Consider the following 15,719-nt stretch of genomic DNA (forward strand, 5'->3'; position numbering starts at 1 on the left):
AGATTAAGTGTGTATGTCTTTTTTTTGAAAAAATTGTAGAAAGTTTTTTTTTTTTTTAATAAACTAGGAAAAACTTATCATAACCAAACGAATACACACTAAACGGTCAATACCACCTTCTAGGAAGGATGTAAAGGATGGAGAGGCCTCCACAAAATAAAGTCAAATTCTACATGTATCCTTGACACTTGAGAGTTTTGCTAGACAGGTCTAATCTCTCAACTTTAACTAGGATAAAGCACTCCACCTGCTAGAAGATTCGTGGACTTTAGTTAAGTGTATAACTGTGGAAAAGTCTTTTTAATTTATGAAAAAAGTTCTCAATAACATTTTTCAAATATTAATATAACTAGATGATTTTAGGTCTTTGCTCTTTAATTAGCTTTTACTTAATTAGGTTTAAAATTAAAAGATATTGTAATAAATGCTCTATAAAACAATACAACAGAACCTATACAAACACTACTAGTAAATAGTTAAGATCAAACAATACAATAACAAGGTTTTAGGTGTCTTTTGGTGAAAAATTAAAGTATCTCTTCAAGAACATATTTGTGAAAGAAATATATTAATAAAACTATATTTTGAGGTGATATTATAAAAAGAAAAAAAATTAAAATTAATCGAACCGTACCATTACAAAAGAGAAACTGATATAATTGAATTTTAAAAAGTCTAATTTTGATTATACATGACAAAATACCTAAAAAATTGAGATAATATAATTTTTAAAAATAAGCGATCAAACCGTACCATTGACCCTCCTACTAGATGATACACACACATACATACTAACTTTCTATCTTCATTTTTTCCTCTACACTTTTCTGTTTAAGGTCAGTACATTATATATAAATTCAAATTTACCAAACCATCATAACAATACATCTATTCATAATAGAAGTTCATTTTAAAAATAATTTAACACTCAAAAGCACTCTAAAAATCGGATGCACACAAATTACCACTACATATATCACTCTTTCAGTTTTAATGTTTGACTTGGTTGGATTAACTTGAATTTTGAGGTCTTAAACAAAAATAGCTTCTTATAAAAAGTGTCATTATTTTTTAAACAGATTAAAAGCAAAAAAAAAAAGCCATTCTCAAGTAAATTGGCCAAACACTAACTCAATAACCGAAACTCTTTTTGGCATGCAGCACTTTTCAAAATAAACCAATTCTGAAAGTTTCACCTAAAACAGGTGGTTTAAAATTTATAAAAAGCATCTGCACCCCTCCCAAAAGCCCTGTTTGGGTCAGTACACTCTACTCTCTACTGGCTTCAATATCTTTTGGCAGCACAACCATATCCTCCCGCTTAAACTATAGCTATATATAATCCAGCGAGGGTGAGTAATTGCTGCATTGGATACAAAAATCAAAACTATTTAAGTAGTACCAATAATACAAGTAAAACATGAAAACAACAAGATATTAAAAAGAGAAAATACATATAAAAAAAACCTTTGAACTTGGCAGCGATACTTACTATTTTTAATGATATTACGAATTTTGAGTAAATAAAGGTTCTAAGCTTAACCAATTTCGCTAATCCATAATTTACCCATATTTTTATGGGTTGAATATAGGTATCAACCCATATAAAAAATAATTCACCCAACCCATTAAAATATGGGCTCCTTTTGCCGGCACTACTCACGACTATGTAGCATCTATGTTTTTTTTATAAAGTATATTAGTTTCAAAATAACAGTAAATAACTCTTAGTGTAGTGACATAACACTTCCACTATTATCTTGGTTGTACCCCTTCTCTAATTTACAGAACACTTCGTCTAAACATTCACATTTACTGTATTGGGATTCCAAATCACTTAAATCATTTAGAGAACTAGTATCAAACCTCTCGATAACAACCTTACCTTATAATTTTTTTTAATGTGGGTATGCTAGGATAGATATGATTAAAATAAGGATATCCTAGACAAGGAGGGAGTGACATCGGTGGAAGACAAGATGCAAAAAACAAGTTTGAGATGATTCGGGCATGTGATGAGAAGATGCATGCATGCCCAGTGCGGAGATGTAAGAGGGTTGGTTGTGGATGGATTCAGGAGAGTTAGAGATGGACCAAAGAAGTATTAGAGAAAGGGTATTAGATAGGACATGGTGTAGTGCAACTCACTCAGGACATGACCTTAGATACAAAAGTGTGGATGATATGAATTAGGGTAGAAGATTAATAAGTAGGAGTGCTTTGTCTTGTTGCTCTTATTAGTAGTCATAGGACTACTCTTCTAGTGTCTTGTTTTTCGATTTCTGTTACTATCTATTATCTGATGTAGTTCATTTGTTGTAGTATTGCTCTATTTTTGACTAACCAGCACTCTACCCTATAAAACAATGTCAACCCAACCACCACTCAATAGAATTTATCTTTCGTCCATGGAAGTTTATTTGGACGACTAATGCTCCTACGAAGGTTATGCATTTCACCTGGTTGGTAGCTAAAAAGATAAATTTGACTCAAGAAAGATTGAGAAGAAGAGGATTCCATTTATGTTCCATATGTTGGTTAATTATGTGAGTCTAACACATAGATTAATAGCCAATTGTTTCTTCATTGTTCATTAACTTATCAGAATACCATTAAACACTGGATCTTCTTAAGAGCTGAAATAGTTAGAGAGTTATAGTTAGACAGAAGAAATGGCGGAAATTGGTTTCTGCCTTTATATGGTTGACAGTTTCGATTCCTTTTGGTATACCCTTGCAAATACGACCTGTTTGATCTTGTTTATGAATGAAAGATTTTATTTGATAGAAGAACAGATAAAATTATGAAGTTAACTAATAATAGGTCCAACGTTTTGACCAAATATTTTTCGGTACATACTATGGTGATCAAAAAACTTTTTCATTGAAATATTAGTAATGCATTCATCACTTAAAAGTTTATAATGCATTTTTGCAGGATGATTTACATGAATGAAGTTTATATGCAATTGCCTGAGGGATTTCCTAGTCAGGGGGACTCAGTTGTATGCAACTAGAAAAGTCCCTATATGGTCTTAAGCAAGCAAGTAGGCAATGGAATTTGAAGCTATGTTAGGCACTTTTTCGTTCAGCTTTTATTCAAAGTAGTTTGGATCATTCTTTATTCATCAAGAGACAAGGTTCAGATATAGTAGTGATATTGGTTTATGTGGATGACATGTTGGTCACAAGAAGTAACATGGTTCTCATTGAACAAACAAAAGCTTCTTTACACGAGGCTTTTAAGATCAAAGACATTGCTGAGTTGAAATTCTTTCTTGGAATGGAGTTTAGCAGATCACAAAAAGGGATTCTGATAAATCAGAGAAAATATGCACTAGAAATCATCTCACACTTGGGGCTAGGAAGTGCTAAACCAGTTTGAACACCACTTGAGGCAAACATGAGACTTACTACACAAGAATTGAATGAATCAATAGGAAGAGCAGATGATGAGTTTTTTGAGAACATAGAGCAGTATCAAAGCTTGGTAGGAAAAATGTTATATCTCACATTAACTAGATCAGATATAGCTTTTTCAGTTCAAACACTTGGTCAGTTCCTACAGCAGTTAAAAAAATCACACTGGGAGGCGGCAATCAGGGAGATGAGATATGTTAAAAGAGAACCAGAACTTGGGATCTTGTTGAGCATCCATAAAACAAATAAGTTGAGTGTTTTTTGTGATGCAGACTGGGCATCATGCCCTAACACAAGAAGGACAGTCTCAGGTTTTTTAGTCAAGCATAGTGATTCCTTAATATCATGGAAATCCAAGAAGCAAAATGTGGTCTCCAGAAGCTCGGCAGAGGCAGAGTATAGGAGTATGGCAAATCCAGTGTCAAGAGGTAGTATGGGTGACTGCGTTGATGAAAGAGTTAGGGAGTGAAATAACTGATCAGTCATGATCTTTAGTGATAACAAAGCAGCACAACAGATAGCAGCCAATCCTCTGTTTCATGAGAGGACAAAACACATAGAAATTGATTGTCATTTCATAAGGGAGAAAATACAAGAAGGTATGGTGAGGTCAGTGCATGTGACCTCTAAGGAAACAACTTGCAGATATATTGACCAAGGGACTGCCCAGAATACATCATGAATATTTGGTTGGCAAGCTAGGTGTGTTGAATGTTTTTGCACCCACTAGCTTGAGGAGTAATGAAATAGGGATAACTTGATAATGATGTGTAAGAAGGGTATTTGAGTAATAAGCAAGCCGAGTTTATTAGTATAGTTAGTTAGAAATGTAGTTACCTTATCAAAAAAAAAAATACAGTTAGAAATGTCGAGTTCACTGGTGTATATATATGCATCAGATTCATTGTATTGAGTCAGTTTTTTGTATCCAATAATAAGATCGAACACATTTCTTCTTTCTTCTTCACTGTCTATCCTTCAATGGACGCTGTGTAAATTTGACAATTAGGGCATATTTGTATTCCATAAGCCAAAAGTGTTCCATCTTTCAAGGGTCAAAATTTACTATTATTAAAGTCGAAACCCCGGTTAGAACAACGGAAGGTGACTTAGAACACTTCCAGTAATGATGGGGTTTGCACGAGGGATCAACCTTTAGTTTGTTACTATTTGCCCAAGTGATGGACGAATTCAGATGACACATTCAAAGGCAGGTGTTGTAACGTAAGCTATTCACATATGACATAGTACCAATTGATTAGAAACAAGTTGGAGTTAACCACAAGCTGGAAGTTTAGCGACATGCTCTAGAGTCAAAAGGTTTCAGGTTAAGCAGAACTAAAATAAAGCACCTGAAGTTCAAGTTCAGTGACGTGATGCATTAGACAGAGGTGGAAGTGAAGAACGATACGCGATTCATACCATGAAAAGAAGTTTCAAGTATCTTGAGTCCATAATCTAGGGAGATGGGGAGATTGATGATGATGTCGCACATCGTATTGGAGCAGGGTGGGTGAAATAAAGGCTCGCATCCGAGGTGTTGTGCGATAAGAATGCATCGCCAAGGCTTAGTGGTTAAAAAAAGAATTTAAAAAAATTGGTATTAGGTATTGAGAAAACTAGGGCTGTGCTGCAACTATATTTGTAGACAAAAATCACCACAACCAAACAGAAGCCTAGAACTCATTCATGGTATCCTATCACTTCTATCAAATCCAATAAAGAAAATTCCGCCTCTAAGAAACATTCTTTATACTAAAAGTGGAACAAAAATAAGCACTTTATCTTAATATCCTGCTACTTCTTACTTTTCATCTCTTCTTGAGAAGAGGGTCTAACTGAAACAGTCCCTACCTTGCGGGATATACTGGGTATGTTGTTGATTGTTGCTATTATAGGTAAAAAGTTGTTATAGAGGTAAAATATAACATAAAAGATAGGTTCCTAGAAAAAAATGGCTTTTATAGTGAAGTGTTTTTATACAAGGATGATGTATAGAGAGGTCTGTTCTTTAATCTAATATGACTTAATTACTTCCACTTCACCTTCTTATAACAATTTGAACTAAGACATTGAAATTGATAATCAAACAAGCTCAGAATCACTTCAAAAAATTTCTTTTTCAGATTAGCCTTCTGTCCCCATTCCTGATACTGTGGAAGGTGGAGTCGCATAATTGTGTGCAACCAAACATGTCAATATGACAAAAATTAATGTGCAACTTCAGCATATAATATCAGATGTCATTGTAGCTAGAGTACCTACCTAGATTGCCATAAATCTCAATAGAGCCCCAACATTCTTAGCTCTGTAACGTGATTAGGATCAAGTACTGGGACATCTTTCGTTAACCTTTCCCGATCTTCTACCACATATTCCTGTCAATACAACAATAAAAGTGTAAGCAAATTAAACATGTGGGTGGGTGGTGGGGGTCCTTTGGTTTTGCAATATATGAACATTTAATCTCCATAAAAATTCCATATCAATTAAACAACATTTGGTTTACGATGTAAAATCTATACAACATTTAGTACCGGAAACCAAATATTATCAGTACATATATAAAATGAGCTATGCAGCATGCAGAATTTGAAACCAGAAACCAAACAAATGTATACAAATTTCGGTACACAAGAATCTATGAATATAGAATATGAAAACCTGTATAAGCATACATGGATATGAGCATCTAACTACATTAACAATCCATGTATATTCATCGCATTCCTACTTATTCACCCCATCAATCCTTGCATAGTTATTCACCGTATAATTAATCTCGGACCATAATTCTCGTATAACTAGGCCATAAACCAAACAACCCCATTACTAATAAAGTTGAAAGGGACGGGGCATAAACAAAATAATGCCAAAGTCCATGATGCATAAGCATGTCTGTGTCTTAGCAGTAGATGCAACACCTTCGTCAGTTCTTTTTTGGCAAGGACATGATAATGGCGTTCACTAATTCTCTGTCCACAAATTATTGCTATGAAGAAACCATAAAGCAAACCCACCAGTACAATTGCCAAAACTGCAATCAAAGAAGACATATTAGTCGGCAAGTTAATAAGCAGGGTAAAGGCTCACAAATCATTTTAAAGGGCACAATAAAGCACAGGAACACATCTAATCCACTAAACATTATTAGAATGGATGCATTGCTGCATCAGACCGCACACATTTTCCTTTGTCAGTCTTCTCTTCTTGATAAACATCCCATACTATCAATTAGATCTCATATGATTCAGAAAAATAAGAGAGTGTTATATCTTGATTGCAAATGATCACTTAAAGATACAGGAGGTACTGCATCCAACCATAGAACAATAACATTACTGTAAAACTTCCCATAGATTCAACACTACTGAATAAGAAAGAAATACGAGAACCATAAGACCTACATCTCAGAATTGTTTTTACCTCTTGTTCCTGTATTCTCTTGAACTGGTTGACCAGAACATTTCATCGCATGATCAACTCACATAATGGTTAAATATTAGAATATTGTATATTGCAATCAATGTATCCAAGTGTATAAACAGGTCTTTGTGATAAAAACCAAGACCTCACTAAAAACAGAACAGTGTACTTGATAGTATCCCAACATATAATATGTCACTACATCCCATATCTAGTAAGGCTTTGAAGGAACTGGACAAAACCAGAAGGAATTTTCTATGGGAAGGGAATAACAAAAGCCTTAAATTCCATTTGGTCAAGTGGCCAATAGTCTTGTTACCAAAAAAGTTAGGCGGGCATTAGAGACTTAGCACTGCACAAGAAATCCCTACTTATGAAGTGGTTGTGGAGATACACTCAAGAGGAGCATAACCTTTGGAAGGATGTGATTATTGCTAAACATGGAGCACTAAACCACTGGTGTTCTAATGTTTCAATGGCTCCATATGGAGTTGGTGTCTGGAGAAGTATATCAAATTATAGGAGGAGTTCTCTCAACACAAACACTTAATTGCAGGGAATGGACAATATATCAGTTTCTGGAGAGACAAATGGATAGGCAACTCCTCCTTAATGGTTACTTATCCTAACATGTTCCGGAAGAGTATCTGATGTATTGAAATGTTGGAATAGTGATACCAACCCCTCCAATCAGAAAGAGAGATGAAAAATTGTCCCGGCTTGTATTTGGTGGATTGTCTGGGGAGAAAGAAACAAAGTTTGTTTTGAAGACAAAGCCATTAGTATACAGAAACTAAAGTTGAAATGTTTAGGACTTTTCTTTTTCTGGTGTAAACATAGCTTAATGGAGGAGTTCGAATCAGCTAATGATGTACTCAACTCCTTAAGAGAAGATTAAGGACTAGGAGCTTTTTTTTTGCTCATCTGGATGTAAATATGGGGGACTACACACCCTTTGTGTAGTTTGCTATTAATACACAAAAATGTTACCTGTTCAAAAAAAAGACTAATAATAATGTACTTATAAGTAGAAGAGGGAGCACAATGTGCTCTAAGCCAGAACCATGCTCACCCACCGGAAAGAGAAAAATTGCTTGACTACCTACTCTAACCCTCAACCCTATCCTCAACCTCCCTGCTTTCCTATCTAGGACACGTCTTCCGTGAGCGAAGACATGTCATGTCTAATCATTTGAACATCTAACTAATTGTTACATATCAAGTTGTTTTAAGTGAACATAAACAATAAGCTTTTGTCAATGCATGAAATAAGAACAACACCTCCATCACAAACAAGTAGGATTAGGTATGAAGCCTCTATATCATTTCCAATTTTCAATAGTTTGTCTTTTAAGACAAATTAGGGATTCCTTGAACCTGGAGATTTTTCTACATCTGACAATTACCTATAGCTAATCAAATCAAAAGATACCTTTCTGCGCACCAGCTGAAAGGAGATTGTGCTCTCTGCTATTTCTGTCAAACCTCTGAGCCTTTGAATATGGTGAGCGTTCCTAATACATATAAAACCTACTGCAAGTCCAAGGAGCGTAAAAAGCACACCTTGCATAAGGTCACACAATACAAGAAGGGGAAAGACAGCTTGGCTGCTCAGGGTAAGCACCCTTTTAACAGGAAGCAGTCTGGTTACCAGGTCAGACAAAGCCCATCTTCCACCAAAAAAGGCTAAGACCACAAAGAAGATCGTGATGAGGTTGCAATGCCGAGGCTGCAAGCATGTCTCACAGCACCCAAGCAAGAGGTGCAAGCATTTTGTAATTAGTGAGGACAAGAAAGGAAAGGGAACCTCTCTTTTCTAGATTGCCTGTGAAGTCACCAAGAACTTCCTTTTCTTTGCCTTCTCTTATGTTGCAATGTTGAACTTTGGTTATTTTGGATGTTGGTTCTGTTATGTTACATTGTCTTAAAATAGATGGTTTTCCGTTATGATAGTTATATGAAGATCCTATCCAAAAAAAAAGAAGAGAACTTGCAAACACTAGACCAAATATAACGAAAAATGTGGAAACTTATGCACGGGATGGAGATCTTGAGCTGGGAACAAAACTAAGAACAGTCCATCAAATTAAACTGCTCAATAATCTGCTGAGGACATATAGTGGAATTAATTTTTTGTTTTGAGATAAGGGTAACTGACTTATAGTGGAATTAATTTGATTCCAACAAAATGGCATTACCTATATGACTCCCTAATTTCCTCTGTGATTTGTTCTTCACGAAGTCCACAAAGAAATTATGTATTAAACTGTTGAAAAGGCAAAACTTCTCTTTTCATTGTGCAATAGGTGATTAATATTGTTATATCAGATTCATTGCCATCATGTTGATTAATTTTTTTATCAAAGTGGTGTCACAATTGCACATGGTTTTGATAATTAACATCTCAAATGATATTTAATCATAAAAAAGTTAACATCTCAAATGATAGCAGGTGGGGACAACAGTTCATGACTTCAGATCAACAAGGTTATTAACAAGACAGCAACCAGGCATTACCTATCAAATTCACCCCTGTAGAAGTATAATTTCATTGATCAGTTCATGGTAAGCGTTTCCTCTCTCCTGGAGGCAGGAATCGGTTTTATATATCTTTGCGTTGAATGCGGCAAAGTAAGGCCAGCTTTCTTGAAAGCAAAACAAAGAACTAAACTAACAACTGAAAAGCTACCAGCACCTTTTCCTTTCGACCGACATAGTAATTCCACCCTATTCCCCAAAACTGAATTATTGTTCTTCCCTCAGTGTATTCTTTCCAAAAATACATTCAATAGTATCTAAAGATGTTTAGTCATTTTATTCTCCTAAACACAAATCAAGGCATTTACGACTTTTTCCAGAAAGAAGAAACTGAAAGTGAAACAAATTCTCCCACAACCAAACGGTTTCTAAACCAAGCAAACCTAGGACAAATTTAAGAAGCCGTTTGATGGCACATAAATCTTCACATCAACAAGGACTATACAGCTAGAGTTTTTATAAAGGTCAATGATCAAAACTTCATATATAATTACATTTTTTGACAAAATGACGATGTAACCAAAACGTGATTTGTAAACCAACAAGCATAACATTTAATGCCCACAAGTTCTAACGAAGGTTAATCTGATGGATCAAGTCAGAAAATACCTGCCATTGTATAAAAGCCATATGGATGCTCTCGGTAGCCAAACATTTCCCTTAGCTCCTCTCCGTAGAATTTGTATACAAGTACACCTAAGAATGCTACAATCTGTGATAATTGTTCATTCAACAATCAGCAAGGACAGTTACTGGAAACAATTGATATGCATGGAAACAGTCGTATCATTATACAACATCAATAAGTTGCAATCATACAGAAAAAAACTCCAAGACTTATATGTATCTCATTGGGTCCTAGGTTTAGCTTTCCTCCCTAGGTTTTGTACATTCTATGATCAAACACAGATTCACTTCCGAGCTTCTTGGCATAAATAACTTTGGAAACTCTTTGACGTGATAATAGGAAAGACTAGAAGGAGCGCATGCCTGGTCCATGATAAAGATGACAGAATTGCACAATGATTTTTGCCCAACCAAGAGGTCTAACCTTATGGAAGATCTCTGAAAGGAAAAGGACGGTCTCGCTCTAACAATAAACTGTGTAAGGGCATGGGAAGAACTAGGGGGGTGCAAAAGGGTTCATCTGATGTCCAAACCCATACAAGGTCAAACTTAATTTTTTAATTTATATAGTAGATGATGAATCCCCCAGCTTTTTCATGCATTTACTTATTTCACTTTTGAATCCCTTAGTGAAAATCATGACTTTGCCACTGAATAAGGGGGCATATATTCATAGGAATTGGAGGGCCAAGTGACCTAGTATTACACAATGTATTTGCCAGTTTAGCTATGTATCATTTATCTACATTAGTTGAAATATTGAACAGATGAGAGAAACCAGAAAAAAAAATGTAAGAAATTTCAAGGTCTTTAACCTTTTAAACCTACTTATAACAAACACCTATGCAGCAAAACTGATCCAATATCAAACCTGGATAAAAGCAGGACTGCAGTCGGTTGACCAACATAGAAAATAGTCTTAACTGTAATGCATCTTATAAGTCTGACGGACCCAAAGAAATCATATAACTGATCCTAGCTAATTTTGATTGAAGCATAATCGAGTGAATGCAGGTGAAGAATCTTTTGAATATTGGGCACACTATTTCACCATGAAATGAATCCCATGCCCTTTTAAATGAAATTTGTAAACATACCACAATACTAAAGGAAAAGGCTATGGTGGTAGACCCCAAGGAAGATACTCTTGCTCACACCTTAGCCGAAAACCATTATTAAAGAATTAATTCTAAAAAAAAATGCTAGTACATGCATGTATTTTACTTTATCAAAAAAAATAAAAAATAAATAGATGTCAGGCATCTGCTTTTCTTTTCATTAATGAAATTGTCCAGTCTGGAAAATCTTTAGTAACCACAATTAAATAAGAACAACAATGAATTGGCCCTAGGCTTCAAACTTAACTCATTAACACTCCCAAAGCTCCGTTTTGAACTAAAAAAGAAAAAGGTGCAAACATTCAAGATAATCTTATGCTTCGCAGTAAGTGTGAAGCTCTTCTAATTTGAGAAACTTATGGGGGCTCTTGTTGACGGCCCTCAATGTCTTCTTGTTCATTACGGTAAAACCACCATCACAAGCATAGTTATTTACTGATGGCAGTACAGAAGAAACATATCCTGTCACATTGCAAATCTAGCTTTGGACTATTGAATTAAGGTTTTAAACAAGTGGTAAATAAATATAAAGCAAGAAGAGCATAAACGAGAAGTACAGCTACATCCAACTTCTGTACCATAAACTATACACCACCTTTGAACTACACTACTGGTAGGAACATAAGACAGAATGGAAAATCTGGCTAAAAGAAATTATGTCCATACCAACTGGACAACGAGAAAAATGAATGCATGGTCTCTTGCCACAAGGAATTGAAATTTCAATCTCAACCACCAGCGATCAGGTGGGACATTTGCCCGTAATATGAACTTTGCCCTGCATTCGGTACAGTGAGCAAAAGCAAATCCCTCCTAGAAAATGGAGCCACAAACACATTAATAACATTAAGAAGATGACAACATGTCTTATACAAAGTACAACCATTAATGAAAATTTCAATGTATGTTATTACTTTATCTTCAAAGAACGGCTGTTAATGCCAAAAATTCCAAATTCAATGAACTAATGAGATGTCAATTGATAGCTAATAATATTGATCCCAAATTACTGCATTGAGAAAGCAAGCAACCTGATTTTAAAAAAATATACATCACCCAAAGACTCAAAATAGTTCAATAAAGGATAGTTTCAAATACTATCTCCACAGATACATGGAGGGAATCTTGAATAAGATGGGAATAAATCATAAGACAGGAGAAAAGGAAAAAGAAATAGAGTATAGCACCTAAAAATAAAAATAAAGAAAATAACATACTCTCATTGCATCTGGTAAAACTGAAAGGATCTCACAAACATGGAATTAACACTTCGTGAGATTGTTTATCACCTCCTTCAATGGTATAAGGGCTAACAAGCATAAAGTACCTTGTTTACGTTCAAGGGTTACATAGATAGATAAATATAAACCGCAGATGCGCTATGAGCATAGAGTATTCTATGGCATACTAGTTCTTCTTAATGGATAACTTCGTATATGCTTTCCAGATACTCTAACTTCCAATGTAAACTACTATATGCATTATGCATTTCTTGGTGATCTTTTGATGCAAACTAATTATACATCAGTCTGAGTTTGATGAGAATAAAATTTAAAATTCTCCAACAGAATCTAATTTTCTGGCTACTTCTAGGACATGCGACTGACCATTCGTAGATAACATGTATATAAGTTAATTCACCTTAGTTGATCTCCAGTTATCGAGACATGATCTATGGACATACTTTTGTGTTCCTTTACAATGGCAGGGTGCAATCAGATCTTCTCCTGAAAAAAATTTACCAAATTCCAGCTGTTAGTGCAGTAACAAAGTATAATTCCGAGGATATATGTAATCACAATCATGTAGCTGAAAGCAACAAATTCTCATCATATCTTCCTTAATAGTTTACACAAAACTAAGTGCACAATCAACACCTTCATTGTCCAAGCATATGCGACATTGGGACAGTTCAGCATGTGAGAAAGATTGAATTTCATAGACTCCAACACTTGGCAGATCACCAGCAGTCTCCAAACAATCCTCAGTAATTTCAGTTGAATGTGAAGTGTCCTCAGATTCCTCAACAACCGAAATCTGCGATAAGATGGGCTCTGTTTCTGAACTATCCACTACCAGGCTATCATTTGACACTATTCGCATCGCGAGAAATCTTGACTCCAAATTATGCTGTAAATCTCATCACTGGGGAGATTGTCCCTACAGACCATTTCAGTATAGACGGGAAAAACTGCAAACAGTAAAATAACTGAGAAGATCAGGAATTTGAAGCCCACTTATAAATGCAACTGCTTAGGTTCGACTGCTCAGGAACAGCAGCTGATTGAATAATATGCACAGCAGCAACACCACTCTATACATATGGATGCTACGATCGCTGCTAAAATACCATCTAGTTATTGCTGGAAATGCTTCATGGGCATTATATTTTTGTGAGATGATCTGTTCTCTTAAAATACATTGCCATCATTGAAATAAGAATTACAAAACCATTACGATACAATGACCTTGTAGCTGCATAAATTTTGACTATATTATAATTTATAAGCTTATCAAAGAACCCTGAGATGATAAGAGTACATACATCTTCAGCAAGCAAGAATTTCACTTTTCTTTGAACATTTTGACCACCCTAGTGTTTCATATGTAGAATTATGCAAGGCCAGCCTATATGATGATATGAATTTGTCTAGATGAATATAGATATCTTGTGACAGACATTATTTTGCGTCAATGGAATTCATTCTATGTTTGTAAAGGGATCAATTGGGATCTGAGCTTTAGAAGGAATATGCACGATTGGAAAGTGAATGATCTGGTAGACCTTTTTGCTAGACTACAACACTGTCACATTAATCTCCAGGCAGCTGATAAGCTCAAATGGGTACACCAGAAAGGAGTTTATACTGTCAAGGAAGGGTATCAACAGTTGTGCTCTAGAAACCCCGTGATAGCTAACTGGCCCTGGAAACTCATTTGGAGGACCAAGCTATCACCTAAGGTAGTCTTTTTTTACCTGAATAGCTCTATATGAGGCATCCCTCACCCAAGACAACATAAAGAAAAGAAAAATCCAGTTCCTAAACAGATGCTATATGTGCAAAAAAGAGGCTGAAACCCCCAGACACCTTCTTCTTCATTGTGAGGTGGCCAGAATTATGGAACATGTTTTATTGTCTCTCTGGCATCAATTGGACCACACCCCTCACAGTCAGTTAAGGATGCATATGAGAGTTGGAGCCTGTGGAAAGTTGACAAAGCCATCAAGAAGATCTGGATTATGATACCTGCTTGTATTTTTTGGTGTATTTGGTTAGAGAGGAACAAGAAATGTTTTGATGCAGAGTCAACTGCTTTAGGCATTTTGAAGACTAGGTGCATTGCAAATTTGTTTACTAGGTCCAAATGCCAGAGATTTTTTTGCAAGCTCAAATGCCATATCTTGTAAATTTTGCATCTTCTTGATGCTGTTAATTTTTACCACTTATCTTATCCAAAAAAAAAAAAGAAAAAAGAGATATCAATAACGGAAGAGAACAATTTTTAATTTACAACAAATTCATTTATTTTTTAACCTTGTTCTCTAAGGGGAACATATTTTAGAAGGTAATTTGTGAATTTGTTGTACAAGGCTCAGGGCAAAGAACGAAAGAAGCAAAGATGCTGCGAGCAGTCAAAGCACACTCAATACCTCAAAACAACAGCTGAGCGGTAGCAAGTGACGAATGTCTTTCTGGATAAATGGCACGTCAACTACAGGAAAAGGTAACAATTCAATGTGGTGAATTGCTTGACCTCATCATGGTGATATTAACTCTTTGTACCATTATGTGCAGTGATTAATAGCAGGAGAGTTTAATGGCGAGAGTAAGAAATGTCGAGGGACATTGTGGAAAAATTGGTATAAACTAATTAAATAAAAAAAAAAACTGCTACGTAGCAAACCAAAAGGCCTAGGTAGGGGTTGAGATAATAGAACAAGCAATAAGTTATCCAGAAATTGAGTCCAATACCCAAGGAATCGAATGGGATCTTGTATTAAGCAGTTTTAAGCTAAGAAACAAAATGAATCCAAACTAAAGAACAAAGCTCGGTGATGTAGAGGGATAAGACTAACCTGATATATCTTCAGGAGTAGTTGTTGATCGGGAGATGCTTCGACGAAGACATTGGCCAAGTTGACGATGAAAAGGAAGGGAATAACAATCTGATAATAGCCGGAGGGCGGTGGCGAAGCTTGGAAGATCGGCACCAAAAGGGGCCTGGAATTTGGAATTTGGAATTTGGAACTCGCAAACGACAGGACACGACGGGACTTTTCCAATTATTGTTTTTCATCGCTAAGTTTTTTTAAATTAAATTATATTTTGATATTTCAAATAAAAAAATTAGATATTTAAAAATTGTTCAAAAAATATCATTAATTATAATTTCTTGTATATTAATATGAGAAAAAAATATACCGTAAAATATTAATTATAATTTTATAATTTGACTCTAAAAAAGATATTATAACGCCCCAAAACAAACAAAGGTGAACTAAAGCCTCGTGAGGATTTCTTGAGTTAATTTGAAGTTAAAATGAGTTACTTTAGTGTTCTTAGGCAGTGTGTGAAGTTTGGAGGTCAAA

The 15,719-nt window shown here is 35.2% G+C and overlaps 3 protein-coding genes across 4 annotated transcripts; 2 read left to right on the forward strand and 1 right to left on the reverse strand.

Annotated features, from left to right (window-relative positions):
* Nucleotides 1–1,021: 1,021 nt before the first annotated feature.
* Nucleotides 1,022–15,413, reverse strand: LOC107015009 (E3 ubiquitin-protein ligase MARCH8). 2 transcript variants are annotated; one of them, XM_015215157.2, is made up of 8 exons: nucleotides 15,207–15,413; nucleotides 13,006–13,319; nucleotides 12,770–12,855; nucleotides 11,795–11,941; nucleotides 9,993–10,095; nucleotides 6,344–6,456; nucleotides 5,685–5,797; nucleotides 1,022–1,363 (listed from the first exon to the last, which is right to left on the reverse strand). In XM_015215157.2, the coding sequence occupies exons 2-7, from the start codon at nucleotides 13,229–13,231 to the stop codon at nucleotides 5,702–5,704; spliced, it is 771 nt and encodes a 256-aa protein (XP_015070643.1). In that variant the 5' UTR covers nucleotides 13,232–13,319; nucleotides 15,207–15,413; the 3' UTR covers nucleotides 1,022–1,363; nucleotides 5,685–5,701. The 2 variants fall into 2 exon arrangements, with proteins under 2 accessions (XP_015070643.1, XP_027771395.1); XM_027915594.1 differs by lacking the exon at nucleotides 1,022–1,363 and adding an exon at nucleotides 5,525–5,572.
* Nucleotides 3,403–3,888, forward strand: LOC107013669 (uncharacterized mitochondrial protein AtMg00810-like). The gene has a single exon (XM_015213527.1). It carries the CDS (start codon nucleotides 3,403–3,405, stop codon nucleotides 3,886–3,888), a length of 486 nt encoding a protein of 161 aa, XP_015069013.1.
* LOC107015010 (60S ribosomal protein L44-like) lies at nucleotides 8,056–9,986 on the forward strand. Its single transcript, XM_015215158.2, is given in 3 exon segments — nucleotides 8,056–8,494; nucleotides 8,497–8,522; nucleotides 8,525–9,986. Coding segments are annotated over 3 exon segments (315 nt in total). The 5' UTR covers nucleotides 8,056–8,346; the 3' UTR covers nucleotides 8,666–9,986.
* Nucleotides 15,414–15,719: the final 306 nt, after the last annotated feature.

The sequence above is a fragment of the Solanum pennellii genome, chromosome 3 (assembly GCF_001406875.1).
Source record: "Solanum pennellii chromosome 3, SPENNV200".
Lineage (NCBI taxonomy): Eukaryota > Viridiplantae > Streptophyta > Magnoliopsida > Solanales > Solanaceae > Solanum > Solanum pennellii.

Coding starts and splice junctions, on each gene's coding strand:
- LOC107013669 (XM_015213527.1), top strand. CDS start 3,403: ATGAGACTTACTACACAAGAATTGAATGAATCAATAGGAAGAGCAGAT.
- LOC107015009 (XM_015215157.2), bottom strand. CDS start 13,231: ATGCGAATAGTGTCAAATGATAGCCTGGTAGTGGATAGTTCAGAAACA. Junction 12,856..13,005: donor CATATGCTTGGACAATGAAG/GTGTTGATTGTG, acceptor AATTTTTTTCAG/GAGAAGATCTGATTGCACCC. Junction 10,096..11,794: donor TTTTTCTCGTTGTCCAGTTG/GTATGGACATAA, acceptor CAATTATCACAG/ATTGTAGCATTCTTAGGTGT.